The sequence below is a fragment of the Bison bison genome, unplaced genomic scaffold (genome assembly GCF_000754665.1).
Source record: "Bison bison bison isolate TAMUID 2011002044 unplaced genomic scaffold, Bison_UMD1.0 scf7180017864473, whole genome shotgun sequence".
Lineage (NCBI taxonomy): Eukaryota > Metazoa > Chordata > Mammalia > Artiodactyla > Bovidae > Bison > Bison bison.
The window spans coordinates 13,738,163-13,753,438 of NW_011495034.1; the positions used below are offsets into that span (position 1 = coordinate 13,738,163).

At 38.8% G+C, this 15,276-nt stretch overlaps 1 protein-coding gene across 3 annotated transcripts; it reads right to left on the reverse strand.

Moving 5' to 3' along the window:
• Positions 1–261: 261 nt before the first annotated feature.
• RSPH4A (radial spoke head 4 homolog A (Chlamydomonas)) lies at positions 262–14,936 on the reverse strand. Of its 3 annotated transcripts, none has more exons than XM_010861818.1 (6): positions 14,144–14,936; positions 10,033–10,267; positions 7,418–8,158; positions 6,003–6,153; positions 3,936–4,053; positions 262–404 (listed from the first exon to the last, which is right to left on the reverse strand). In XM_010861818.1, the coding sequence occupies exons 1-6, from the start codon at positions 14,827–14,829 to the stop codon at positions 323–325; spliced, it is 2,013 nt and encodes a 670-aa protein (XP_010860120.1). In that variant the 5' UTR covers positions 14,830–14,936; the 3' UTR covers positions 262–322. The 3 variants fall into 3 exon arrangements, with proteins under 3 accessions (XP_010860120.1, XP_010860119.1, XP_010860121.1); XM_010861817.1 differs by lacking the exon at positions 262–404 and adding an exon at positions 1,578–2,036; XM_010861819.1 differs by lacking the exons at positions 262–404; positions 6,003–6,153 and adding an exon at positions 2,014–2,036.
• Positions 14,937–15,276: the final 340 nt, after the last annotated feature.

The window sequence follows — 15,276 nt, forward strand, 5'->3', positions numbered from 1 at the left end:
TTAGCATGTGACCATCTACCATGGGTCAGAGGCACTTTCTTAAAAAGAAATCTGGGTAGATGAAAAAAGAGATATTAAATTAAAAAGGAGAAGCAGTAAGGGGCTGCTACCCCATTAAAAAACAAGAACTTACTTGAATGAAGTTCTGTGAATATTATCTATTATATTAAATACTAAGTGTTGCACTCTTGGAATGAATAGTATTGCCAATTGGAAAATTCTGGAAAACCTCTTTTCTAATACTGTCATTCAGACTGGTAAACAGGTTTCCACTCTATATCCCCATGCAGTTATGGTGCTTCATGCCATCCTTATCTCTTACCTAGACGGTGTAATATCCTCCTAACTGGTCTGCTTGTCTTGATCCTCTGTCAGTCCATCTTCCACACAGAAGCCAAATTGTTCTAAAATACAAATACGATTTTGTGACTGCCTAGTTGAGTCCCCTTCATTGCTCATGATTAAAATCCAAACGTCCTATACAATCTGGGCTCTGCTTACCTCTTCAGTTTCATCTCTCACCATGCTCAAAGTTTCACTCTTTCAGCCTAAAGTCCTTTGCCAAAATACAGCTGGCGCTGCCTAGGATCCTTTCCTCCTTAGTTCTTCTCTTAGAAGTGCTTCCTGAACTGCTCAAGTTTGGATTAAATGTACCTTCTAACCCACTCCAGTACTCTCGCCTGGAAAATCCCATGGACAGAGGAGCCTGGTGGGCTACAGTCCATGGGGTCGCAAAGAGTCGGACACGACTGAGGAACTTCCCTTTCTAAGGGTTTGATAAGCAATGTTGCTTGAAGGTAAGATCACTCATCTGCAAACTGCCAGTCTATGACAAGAAAATTACAGAAACTACAATTACTGATACTTTTTTTACACATAATAACCATGGAGTAGAAGGGTTTTTTATTTTTATTTTTTAATTGGTTCTTCACCACAGGGCTTGACACTGTACTATGACATAATATTTGTATCACAAAATATTTCCCTCCTTGAATGTAAACTCCTAAGATTTCTGAAGCAATGCCTAGTTTTTAACAGTAGCCTTGGAGTGCCAGGGATATAGGACTTAAAAATACTTTCTTAGTGAATAAAAATAACTAGTTTTAGAAAAGCAGTGATAGAAAATATCAGTCTGAAGTCTTTTGATGTCCCAGCTAGCCATCTCTGCAAATAGTTTTTCCCCAAATCAGGTAAAACCAATTTCTATAGGATGAAAGAAGTTACATTGAGAAGATTCTTTAAGAAGTAACAGGTAAAAGCTAAAAAATTTGAATGTTCCTACAGTCTTGAAGCAGGTAATAGAATTGTATACCCTCTGTATACAGAGGGTTGGGGGGAATATATATAGATAGATAGATAGATGTATATACATACAGTATTTGCAAAAGTATCACAAATTGCTGAAGAACACATGCTCTAATTTAGTTATCAATATTTTTGATCTCAGTATTCCTTGACACTCAAAAAATATTTAAGCCCCCCAAGTAGCTTTTGTGGAGTATATATTATCTTATTTGCCTATTAGAAATTCAACCTGAGGCTTAAAAACTACAGAAGTACATATTTGGTTAGCTGAAGCCATCAAAACTAATTAAGAAAATGTCATTTAGCCTCTGAAAAATCTGTTGAGCATCTTTCTAAAAGTACATAATAATAGTTCCAAATGTGAAATTCCAAATTTTTATTTTCAGGGAATGATATTCTACACATGAATAGTTGTAATTTATATATATAAATCAGTCCCAAATAAGGAGTATGTGTGTATCAGTCTCATGAGACTGGGCTAATTCTACTTGTATCAGTCATAATCATCTTCCTCATCTTCCTCTTCCTCAGTTTCTTCATTCTCCTCCGTTGAATTTGCTGCTGCTTCTTGTGCAGCCCTGAAAGCCTGCTCCTCTTCCACAGTAGGATCATCCATTTCCATAATTTCTGGTCCACTGGGGTACTCTTGATAAACAGGTGGTGGAACTGGAGGTGTATAGCTGTCTGGACTATATTTATGACCCCAGCCTATGTAGAAATTTTCAAACTTTCTGTAAGTTAAAAATAAAATGTAGATCATATATAAGTTTTCAGTAAGAAAAACTTATCCTTTTCTGAAGAATAAAGTACTTAAGAGTATCATAGCCCCATAATGTTAAAACAGTACAGTATATTTAAAATGCATTAGAGATGAACTATCTCTAGATGATTCTTCTACCACAGGGAGGTGTGTGTGTGTGCTCCGTTGTGTCCGACTCTTTGCGACCCCGTGTACCGTAGCCCGCCTGGTTCCTTTCTGTCCATGGGATTTCCCAGGCAAGAATACTGGAGCTGGTTGCTATTACCTCTTCCAGGGGATCTTCCTGACCCAGGGATTGAACCCACATTTCTCACGTCTCCTGCATTGGCAGGTGGATCCTTTACCACGCACAGCCTGGGAAGCCCACAGCGGGTTACTATGACCCAAACTGCTCAACCTGGTTAAGAAAACATAGGGCCAGACTCTCAAAATGAACCCTACACCTGGACTGGACCACAGCCTTTGATCTTTTAATTATTTTCAGAAAAACAAAACAACTAAGTTAAAGGTTGCATACATTCCTTAGTGTTAGGAAGAATTAAGAAGTTGCCAATCTAGCAAACTTGGCTGCATGAGGATTTGGGCTTGTGGTTAGAAACCTATGCATGATTTTTCAGGTCCAACCTTGGGCAATCACAAAAGCTTTCCCTGGTAGACCTCATGGAGAAAAGTGCTCTCTCCGCAACAGACTTGGTGCAGAGCCAGTGCACTGCAGTCTCAGAGGAGTTGTGGGCAAGGACTCTGGCCCCTCTGGCCTGAAATGCTCTTGATAGAATTGTATTTTTGGCCCAGGTGCCTTTTATTCCCAAGCCTCTTCATCTCGCGCCTTCAGCAGAAGTCTTCAGGCCCCTCTGCCAAGGCTTCCTAATGGGGGTTGAGTAAGAGAAGAGGAGATCTTATAGGTGCTTTCCCTTACTCTGACTCAGTACCCAGTAGTTTTTTTGTTTTGTTTTTGATTTTTGGCATTATGGCACGTGGGATCTTAGTTCCTCGACCAGGAATCGAATCTGCATCCTCTGGAGTGGCAGTCAGAGTCTTAACCACTGAACCACCAGGCAAGTCCCAGTACCCAGTACTTTTTCCTAGCCCTCCCTATCTTCCTCTGGTAGCAGGTCCATAAAACTGCAAAAGCCTTATGTTGAGGACTTCCTTGTCAGTGGGATGCCCTCACATCTGTGCTGACCCATCTGACCTTCCACCAGTGTGCTGTTCCACGCAGGCAAATGGAATGAGGCGGCGGACAGCGAGTAGAATCAGTGCTTCAACTTGCTTATGCCATCACAGCAAGTGATTAACAGCTTGAAAACACTTTCATTTTTGGCTTGTTGATCTCATAGCTACTCTGACATTTGACCACTCAGTTCTCCAGCTCAGCCAAGCTCCTGACCCTAGGTTATTAAGTAAGGAATGGAAGCATAAGACAAATGGAAGTATATGCTCTGGGTGACAGATGGACATTGACTATCCTCTTATCCTAATTCTCTTGAAAGTGATAGCCTAAATCATACATATTTTAAATTATCTTTTCTCAAGATATCTAACAAAAATGATAAGACTCAATTTGACACTGCTTAGAATTACCTCCATGAAATGATTATCAATTACTCAAATAACCATAGAATAAAAAACATTTTAGCTCCGTTAATTGGATAATTCAGATGAAAACACAGAAGTCTGAATTATTCTAATGTTCTGAATTTGATGCTTTGTTGCATAAGATGGATGTTGTTTGAATTCATCTTATGCCATTACAGACTTGACATGCCAAAGAAGAGTGAAAACAGTAGTAACTTCACATTCCAGTGATAACTTATACTTTCTAGAAGTTAAATCATCAAAATAACAGCCTTACAAGTGGGCACATACTTACTTGCCATTGGAAAAGGCATATGCTCCAGGCCAAAGGTTGGATCTAAGGACTGCAATCGCATATTGAGGAATGAGATTTGAGGATAACCGTGTTGTCCAAGGCGATATATTCTGAATCTCTGTAAACCAAAGAGAAATTCAAAATAGATTTAACTCCTAAATAGACAAGCATATACTGTGTAACAGAAAAGCTATATTTATAAACCTTAAAACATACACACACTTGACATAGAAAGGTTAAAACATCTGTTTAACATAGAATCAGGAGGATATCACTTGAACATTGTGGAACAATGAAATTTGAAAAAAATGTGTGTTTATATATATTTGTCTTGTGTTTATATATGTGTGTACATTTGAACAACAGAGAAAATAAGTTTTACCAAGGGAGAGGAGGCCTGTGTGGTAGAGGGAAAAATATGTGATGACCAATTCAGTATTATGAAAGAGAGCTACGGTTTGGAGCATGAACACTCCAAAACTGAACAGGAAGAAAAGAAGAATATGAGAACAAGAGTATACTGGAAAAAAAATAGTACTTCATGATATTTTACTCTATGTCATGTGTTTATGATCTGTAGAATGCAAAACAAGTATGAAAAAAAAAAAAGATAACTGTCAGCATTTCTAGTAAGAGAGCCAACTTATGTTTCCCCTCTGCAATACACTCCTGCAACCTCTGTCTTTACTCCCACCATTAACTACAGTGTGTGTGTGTATGTGTGTGTAAAGGTTTCCCCCACTATCCAAAAGTAGAGCGCTCCTATGAAACATTTTGTAAGCCGAAATGACATAGAGCAAAGAAGCAATTACCTTAGGACACACCTTGCTAATAGATTGCCAAGATAAACTGAGATAAAGCACGGAAGCTCCAAACACAATGCAAAGCTATGACAACTTGATGCTGAGTGTAGTTCCTGGGGAAGGAGCTTGGAGGTGCCGCTCTGACAGCCTGAAGTGTGTGCTGCCCTATAACTGCTCACTGCAAAAAATGCTGAACATTACTTTTGTTTTGCCTTTTTATTTTTTTAATTTCTATCAGTGAAAATTTGTACTAATGTACTTCTCTCATAAAAGCAAAGTGCTGTAAACTGATTTTTTGAAAAGCCAGAAATACCTGTGTATATATTCATATATGGGTTTCCCTCATAGCTCAGTTAGTAAAGAATCAGCCTGCAATGTAGGAGACCCCGGTTTGATGCCTGGGTCAGGAAGATCCCCTGGAGGAAGGCATGGCTACCCACTCCAGTAGTCTTGCCTGGAGAATCCTCATGGTCAGAGGAGCCTGGTGGGCAGCAGTCCAAGGGGGCACAAAGAGTCGGACACGACTGAGCAACTTAGCATGCAGCATGTCACCATGCCAAGATCTTATGTTATTTGGACTATATTCCCCACACTCTACATTTCATAGCCATAAGTGATTTATCTTGTAACTAGAAATCTGTCTCTCCTAATCTCCCTCACCTAATTCTCTCATCCCCCAACAATATAGTATTTTCTAATTAAGGCATGTACATTTTTTAGATATTATGTTATTGTACATTTAATAGACTGTAGTAAAGTGTAAACATAATTTTTATGTGCACTGGGAAACCAAAAAGTTGACTCATTTTACTATAATATTCACATTTTCTGCAGTGGTCTGGAATCTGTCTTACAATGTCTCCAAGGTATGCTCGTAAATGGGCTTCCCTGGTGGCTCAGAGGGTAAAGCGTCTGCCTGCAATGAGGGAGACCGGGGTTCGATTCTTGGGTCAGGAAGGTCCCCCGGAGAAGGAAATGGCAACCCACTCAAGTACTCTTGCCTGGAAAATCTCATGGACAGAGGAGCCTGGTGGGCTACAGTCCATGGGGTTGCAAAGAGTCGGACATGACTGAGCGACTTCACTTTCACTTTCATGCTCGTATATACACATGTACATATTTATGTATTCCTGTATACACACACACACAAAACACACACACACACATATATATACGTGTACATATATATATATACACGTGTATATATATATATATACACACACATCTATGGACACACATATATATGTAGGATATGTAAAATTACCTAAATCTTCAGAGATTGGTGTCAAGAGTGGAGGCCCCACTTCCTGTTCTGTGTCGTCAGGCTCTTCTCCTTTTTCTTCGTCTTTTTCTTCATCTTCTTCTTCCTCTTCCTCCTCACTTTTTTGTATGGGGTTGAACCAATTACAGCGACCCTAGGCAAAAATACTGCAAGATCTAGAGGTCTAATGAGGACCTTAAAATGCCAGAATATTCCTTTGGATTGAAATAATTAATCTGCATGGTGTTCCACTGTGTGGCATATTGACCATTCATTCATTTGATGTATATTTACCAAATGCTATTTTGATCTATGTTATTTCAAGCAAAATATTGTTACAGGGTATTTATATATTAAAATTATTCAAACCTTAGTGAAAAAGGTAATAATGCCTTTTACTCATTTATATGATGGTAAGGTACTATTATTATTAATAGCAACAATGTGATAATAAGATTAGGTATGGAGTTTTGAGGTTATAATTTCTCATTTAATTAACTCATCTAGAAATATTTAAGACTATCTCTTATCTATATCAAAGTATAGTGAAGATATTCTACCTGCCAATGAGACCGTTTACCGGATTTTTTGAGTGTGGACTCTGGATCCATTCTGCTCATTCACATCTGAAACTTATTAGATCTGTTTCCCTTGTGACATTTCCTAAGCTTTCTGCCTTAGTTTCCTCACCTGTACAATAAAGAAATTAGTCTTTTATACAAGTGTGAGTCTTAAATGAGCTACTATATATAAAGTGCTATTAAAAACTGGCAGAAAAGGTCCTATGTAACTACTATATGGCACTTTACTTGCTTTTGTTAAAATCTTTTATTGTTCATGCAAAAAAATTTCCTTGGCTAATAAGAATGGAATAAAAGAACTCTTCCCAAAATTAATGTACCCATTTATATTTAACATATAAAAATAATTTCACAACACACCTAAACCTAAATTCTTCCATAACTTGCCAAATACTCCATGTGTGTTTAGTCACTCAGTTGTGTCCGACTTTTAGCGACCCCATGGTCTGTAGCCCACGAGGCTCCTCTGTCCATGGGGATTCTCCAGGCAAGAATATTGGAGTGGGTTGCCATGCCCTCCTCCAGGGCATCTTCCCAACTCAGGGATCAAATCCAGGTCTCCTGCATTACAGGCAGATTCTTTACCATCTAAGCCACAAGGGAAGCCCAAATAAAATAAAGCCCATTTTACTTCCATTTGGAAATAAAATCTGTTTGAAGATCCTGGGTCTAAATGACTTGGCAATTATATACTACTTTGTGTTTAGATTTTTTAATTGTCTCTGTCTTTGTCTACAGTCTGAAGGCCTTTGTCTTGAATATACTGTGTGCATTATAGACAGAATTTAATACATATTTACTGACTAGCTGATAGGCTGAGAATTGCAAAACCCCTACCTGAGGGAGGATATGCTGTACATGATGAACCCAATTGGATAGGGATTCCACTAGATCGATCACTTGGATGCCTTCAAAATCAGGGTTTTCTTCAAAGCTATCTCGCCCACTTTCTGTTTCTTCTTCCTCTTCTCCTTCTTCTTCACCAAAATGATAGAATCCTAGTGGGCTGACATGGGTCCCTGCTGAAATTCTGGCAATTTGTGCTCGTAAGTAATTACTCTCATTTCCTGGGAAGGGTGGGTAGCTTATAATGGGGGTATCCAATCGCCCCGTGAAAAACTTTTTGATTTTCCTTGCAGTAACGATTTGTGCAGGTGTCACTGCTGGTAACTTCACCCATGGTCTTCCTGGTTCATTGCAAACAAAATAGACATATTTGTTGGCACCTGTTCTGCTTTCTTCTTTTGGAATAGCCTGTGGGGCCTTGTAAAAGGGCCTTGGTAATTCATCTTCATCGTCTTCATCAGCTTCACTGTCTCCGTTGTCCCTCTCTTCAGGTACATCTTCCTCTTCCACCTCCTTTTCATCTTCTCCCTCACGGAATTCCACTTCAGCTACGATATAATTCATTTCCAGACCTAAGATCTTGCCCCAGAAACGACATTTTTGGATTGGGTGGGTGTCAGTAAGCTGCTTGAGGGCAAGAAATATGCGGTAAGTCTCATCTGTGCCCAAACCAACTCCAGCTTGTTCAAAATAAAAAGCTGATTCCATTATGTTTGGAAGAGCGTGTTCTGCCTGGGAATACAAGCACTGTGATTAATATTTTATCCATAAGAGAACTGCTTTCAACCCAAAGACTTAATGCAATCCATATAAAAATGACCTTTTTCATAGAACTAGAACAATTAATACTAAAATTTACTTGGAGCTACAAAAGACCCAGAATAGACAAAGTAATCCTGAGGGGAAAAAAAAGTTGGGAGGTGTAACCCTCCCAGACTTCAGACAATACTACAAATGCTACTATAATCAAAACAGCATGGTACCGGCACAAAAATAGACATATAGATCAATGAAACAGAATAGAGCGCCTAGAAATAAACCTGTGTACCTGTGGTCAATTAATCTACAACAGGGGAGGCAAGAACAGTGTACAGTGGAGAAAGGACAATCTCTTCCACAAGTGGTTTTGGGAAAGCTGGACAGCTACATACAAATAAGTGAAATTAGAACATTCCCTCACACCATCTACAAAAATAAACTCAAAATGGCTTAACAACCTAATTATGAGTCATGACACCATAAAACTCCTAGAACAGATCATAGGCAAAACATTCTTGGACATAAATCATAGCAACATTTTCTTAGATCAGTCTCCCAATGCAAAAGAAATAAAAGCAAAAATAACAAATATTTGATCCCCACATGCTGTTTGTCCCCAGACTTGTCAATGCTGTATACAGCTCCATAACCAACTGTTTTGAGTAAGATATTTTTAGAAAAGATCAGCTAATGTCAAGTCCTTGACACCTATCACTTGTCCCTTCTGACTCTTCTATATCTCACTGTGTCATTTGTGTCTCCTTATGAAGGCTACAGAGCTCTAGAGGGTTTGCGTGTGTGTTTACTAAGTTGCTTCAGTCATGTCCAACTCTTTGTGACCCTGTGGACTGTAGCCCTCCAGGCTCCTCTTATCATGGGATTCTCCAGGCAAGAATATTGGAGTGGGTTGCCATGCCCTCCTCTAAGGGATCTTCCCGACCTAGATATCTAACTCGCGTCTCTAACTCACTGACAGGCAGGTTCTTTACCATTAGTTCCATGTGGTATATCCCTACCCCTCCTATCTTTGCTTGACTGAACTCTGTGTCCTTTTTTGAACGTGTCTTACTCCAAACATCAAATTTGTAAGTATGTAGACAGTTTTAAATAGCCTAAGAGTAATGGAACATAGAAGCTCAGTAGATGTACAGTATAAATTACTCAGTAGAATAAATTGCAAAAATGCAGGCATTAGGAAACAAAGCGGATACTGATTTGAAATATTTGAAAGTAAAATTTCTGTAATACAGCTGATTTCATTCTTGAATGATAGCTTTTAATCTCTGTCACCAACTTTCTCGGTAAATATTCTCAACAATTTATCTTTGGGGATTAAAAGAAATCTTTTATTTCTCTCCTATTATGTCTCATTGATATACATACTGTCAAGTTACAATATGAAGAAGTAGCGTTGGAAGAAAATGCAAATGACATTAGAAGCTATTTTAATTTTTCCAGTACATTAAAGGGAAAAATATGCATCTTGATTTAAAGCCAAATTTTAAATTATGTGCCATTTATTCATTCATTCAACAATACTCAATAAGAAATAGCTATGCACTCAGGCTGTCCCAGGCACTTTGGAAAATATAAAAGATGAAGAAACCATTTTCACTGATACCAAGGAATTTAGCCCCACAAACATAAAATAGCTAAATCTGTGAAATACTAAAACACAATGTGAAAACATAAGAAACTCTAACCAAGGAAATGAGTGGTGTGAAATGACGTTGCAAATACTATTTAGTAAGCTATAAAAAGGCAGTGGGTATGAATTTAAAGCCACGCCCCATTCACCTCAAAAAAACCGTTAAGATTGACCTATTCAAATTTACAGAGTAACTTACTATTTCATCTTCCAGTTCTTGGTCAGCTCCTTCTACATTTCCCTGAAGAAAAAGAGTTTTCTGCTTCTCTGCCATTTCATAGGTCGGAAGCATCTCATTCTCATTTTGGAGTGTATCTAATTTTTTACTAAAATGTTCCATCTTGACATCTTGGCTAATATTTTCAATGATGTCCACAGCATTTTCAGGACGCTTATCTAAAACCTTGGTCAGCATTTCAGAAAGATGATCATATCTACCCGAAAAGAGAAAAGTCCAGATAATATCCCTGTCTAAAGCATTTGAAGAAATATTTCATACATATTCAGTGAGTTTTTAGGAAACTTCAACAACCTAAAGACTTGAGAGATTTTTAGTGGAAAAACTCAGTAACTTTTACCATTGTCAAGAATAACTTATCCTAGAACTTTTTAAGAAATTCCTTCAATACGATATGAATATTTAACTTAATAAAGAAAAACACGTTACAGCAAGATACGTGTTCTACATCAGCTACAATTTTTACTTTTTATTTCAGATCAAAATCTCTCAGTTATATATTTAAAAGTGACTAAGCTTATTTTTCATTCTTTTAACATAACTTCTTTTCCATCCCCCTTTCCTACCCCTTATCAAATCCAACTTGATTTTTAAATCCAGCTGACTCTTTTAAGATCAATTCTCTTTTCACATTTCCTAAGCCAGTTATATACTTCAGTGTTTTTAGACCTACAAGAAATACATTTCATATTGCAACCCCAACCCACCCCACACACACAAATGGAGAGAAAAATGTCATCTGATGTTCTCACGTTTATTAAAATGTGATGCACTCTAATATTTTTTGTCCTTTTTTGTTAAAACCACTGCTGTAGGTTTTATTTCATAACTGAGTTAGTGAAGCTGCCTCTAACCTCTCTATTGATTCATTAATTAATCTCTAAGCTCTCATTAATTCATTACATTTTACACATAACTGCTAGGAGGTGCTTTTTAAGATACCAGTTTTTCAACGTGAAATTTACTACTGAAGAACCCCAAATGCCTGTCAAACTGCTCTCAGGCGAGATAGAAATTCCTCTGTCCAGTGTGAGGACTTGCATAAGTTACCTCTCTGGTGGATAAGCACTATATCTCTCCATTTTCATTTCTAACAATTAGTTCAGTTAGAATGTCTGCCCAGCAAGGTAAATGTCTGTCCAGCATCTTGTTGCTGTCTGACTTGAGAGCCTTTGCTTGTGGTGTCCTATATATATTTTTCTCAAGAAATGATTTACTATACACTTAATCTTCAAAGCCTTACCACTCAGGTTATTCCTGAAACTGTTCTTCCTCAGTGTGGACTGGGCCTTTCTAAGACCACTGATACACTGTGGTGTGATTGTGTACATTATGTATTTCTCATTCAGCAACTGCAGTAGGTTCTTCCAGGGCTGAAATTAGGTTTTTGTTTGGTGTTTTAATACATCTCCTTCCTTATCATAGTGAAACAAAATGGATGTTCAATAAATTCCTACTATCTTTACCCTGCCCTAGTTATTTAATTCTTTCTTTAATATCTGTATTTGTCTAATGGATCTTAAGAATGTCAAAGGAAAATAGGTAAATTATATGCACGACAAATGTGAAGGACAGTTTGCAAATATTATATATGAAGAATATCTTCTTCTTTCTCCAAAAATTGCTATTTTTATAAATGAACAGAAATGTTATGACTGGCAGAAAAGAAGGAAGCAGTCTTTTTTGCAGGCTTTTTATTCCACAAAATGAAAACCAATTTTGTATTTTAGTCAAAATTGTTTTAACTTCAATAAAAAATAGCTTTCATGGTTGTTAAATAAGAGCTGTGTATAAGATATGGAGTTTAGTTCATCTTTAATGAGCCATTTTTAACTACAGGCTATAAAGCACTTAGAAAGTAATAGTGAATATTATGGACGGAATTCATTTACCACCTCAGAGACTTAGCATTTGGACACTAAATTAAATTTAGCTATTTAAGCAATGTCAGCTATAAAATAATTCAGTAAAAGAAAATTTCCCATTTTATGTTTTGTATTCAGTTTTAAATTGTGAACTTTCAAGTATTTATAATGAACTTTTTTGACATTTTATCAAAGTTTGTAAATTCTTGCTTGTTATTTAACCCAGGGAATTGTGACAAGAAGTTTATATCAGCAATTCAAGTAGAATCCAGCAAATTACATACCTGAAGTTTAAGTAAATTGTAATTAAAGACAGTAATTTATAAATGATATTTTAATTTGGGTTTTGTGAAGACTCCTCACATTATATATTAACTGATATCTTATTCTTCAGACTATAAGATTATACTTCACATTTTTAAAAGCCAAGTAATAGTTACAAGCTTTTGCCACATACGTATATTGAATGGTATTAATGTTTGCTGAGTAATCAGTAGGCATCTCAGCAAATTGTTTTGAGGATTGTTGTCATTGTTTAGTCACTAAGTTGTGTTCAACTCTGTTGTGACCCCATGGTCTGTAGCCCGCTAGGCTCCTTCTGTCCATGGGATTTATCAGACAAGAATACTGTAGTGGGTTGCCATTTCCTTCTCCAGGGGATCTCCAGGAGATCCCAACCCAGGAATTGAACCTGCATCTCCTGCATTGTGAGACGTGTTGTTTACCGCTGAATCACCAAGGAAGCCCCCATTTGAGGATTAACTATATTCAAAAGGTCTAGACTGTGTCTCCTGTACTGTCATTAATTAATTAATTAATTAATTCTTTAGTCAGTAAATAGCTGATAACACTGTGCTAGGCATTAAATATATGCTGCTGCTGCTGCTAAGTCGCTTCAGTCGTGTCTGATTCTGTGTGACCCCATAGATGGCAGCCCACCAGGCTCCCCCATTCCTGGGATTCTCCAGGCAAGAACACTGGAGTGGGTTGCCATTTCCTTCTCCAATGCACGAAAGTGAAAAGTGAAAGTGAAGGCGCTCAGCTGTGTCCAACTCTTAGAGACTTCATGGACTGCAGCCTACCAGGCTCCTCCGTCCATGGGATTTTCCAGGCAAGAGTACTGGAGTGGGGTGCCATTGCCTTCTCTGAGGCATTAAATATATAGTGGCGTTCAAAAATCAAACGGTCCCTGTACTCTGGGGACCTGCACTTTAGTGGGACAGTCAAACATTAAATATAAGTCTGTAAGTCTCTATACAATTATAAATGACCTTAAGTACTATGAAGCAAAGAGCAGGCAGTTATAATAGAGTTCTATGGAAGCTGATTCCTAAGATGTGAAGACAGCCAGCAAAAACTAAGGAGGACTTAGGGAAGAAGCCATCTGGGCCAAGGTAGCAACACTGGAACTGACAAGGCCATGTGGCTGAAGCAGAGTGATGGCGGAAAGGTAAGAGTCAGAGAGTGTTGTAGCCAGAGAAATGTTGAGCAAATTAATTTTTCCATGACTTAGTCCCCTCATTTAAAAAGCAAGCGGATTATATTAGATGTTTTCTCAAGTCCCTTCTAGCCCTGTAATTTTGTTGACCCTATGATTATGTAATCCTGGAAGCAAGAACCTCTAGAAATCTGGACTCAATGATGAGATCTGAATCTTAGCTATAATAGGATGGTCAGAATATTCCTGGGTCATTGGTTATTTTAAAAGAGATCTGGATAAAATGGCATGTACTTGGGTGGCCTGTATAGCAAGGAATTCTCCTGATTTGCCTCGGACTGAGAAGTTTTTCAGGATGCCATGCTTAGTTGGGACAGTCCCAGGTGAAGCAGGTAATTTATCCCTCCAGCACTGGCCTGGGTAGGGACTTGAAACCACATCATACAAGCACTGAAAATGCTTAGATTTTGGTAGACAGTCCTTTTAAATAAGCATCCTGGAGAGATACTTAATGGTTTCTTTCAAACCCCAGATTCCATAATTCCTAGATTTTATTTCTGTGTATCTAGGACCTTTAAAGAAGCTAAAAGAAACTCCACCAGTGACCTGTCTTGAGTCCTACAATACAAAGAGTTATGAAGTTACTCTCTCACTAATTCAGACTTTTCAGATATATTTTCATTCACCCACAGAAGCACATCCTCACACAAAGATAATCATAGCCCCTCCCTTTGCCAAATTTTCCTCTCTCTTTTCCTCCAAGACTTACAGATTTAAGCCTGACTTGCTACTGGTCTTCAGTAGGTAAGCCTTAGTATTCTGAATGGCAATCTCAAGCATGCTGGGGGCCACTTGAGAAGCCCCAGACTCAGGCTGATCTAGATGACAGTTACTGTCTGAGTCGTCTTCTTGAAAAATGTCAAATCTCAGCTCTTTCTGTTTAGAGGTGTGGTCGCTCACATCCCTCAGTTCATACAGGGGATATTTAGTTTGCTGAGATTGATGAAAGGTGTTTCCCTTTGATTGACATGTTTGATGAAGAGTTGATCCACCTTTATCAGATAATTGTTCCAAATGGCCAAAATGAGGTGTCTCAGCTTCAGAAATAACACTAGTGGTCTTGTCTGACTGCCATGGTGCCATAAAGTCCTGCCTGGCCAGAGCCAGGGGAGAAAGAGTGGAAGGGAGCTCCTGAAATGCGGAAGATGGAAATGATGCACGTAGTCCTACGAGGTCATCCACAGGTCGATCCGGCGTTCTGGCTCCAGAGAGGGGCATCGTAGGAGGGCTGCTCCTGGGCTGGAGTCCAGTTTCTGGCCCCTGCTCCAACTCTAGGGCCTCGGATAATCCAAGCTCAGGAGCTTGGGAAGTAGTTACCGTTTCTTCCCACGGCCTCCCTGTTTCCCCAAGTTCTTGGTGTTCTATTTTTTGGTTGACGGGGATGGAATCTTCCATGGAAGGAGTTAAGAGAAAAAAAAGTTTTGGATGAAGAGGGCGTGCAGATATGGAAGGCAGCAACGCAGGGCACTGGCTTTGCTTAGGTTTGCTAGGCGATATCTGGGTCCTAGTTGTTCTGCAAGTCGCAGCGTCATGTCTCCATAGCAACCCCAGGCTGGGTTCCCCTAAGAGAAACGACGCACGCCTGTTGCCAGGAGTCTAGGGAGGAGGCCGAGAAGGATGAAAATCCTGGGTTTGTTATTTGGTGGAGCCTCTGCTTCTCCAGTAGCTCAGCCAATCTAATCTGCCGTCCATCAGGCCCGCCTGGAAACCTGAGAACTGGGCCGACGCAGAGGAGGAGCCCGGGAGAATTTTCAGGGTCTGATACTAGTATTTTTATTCAAGTTGAGCGTTGAGGAGGGAGTCTTACATTAATGCGGGCGGGGGAGAATGCATTTACAGAGC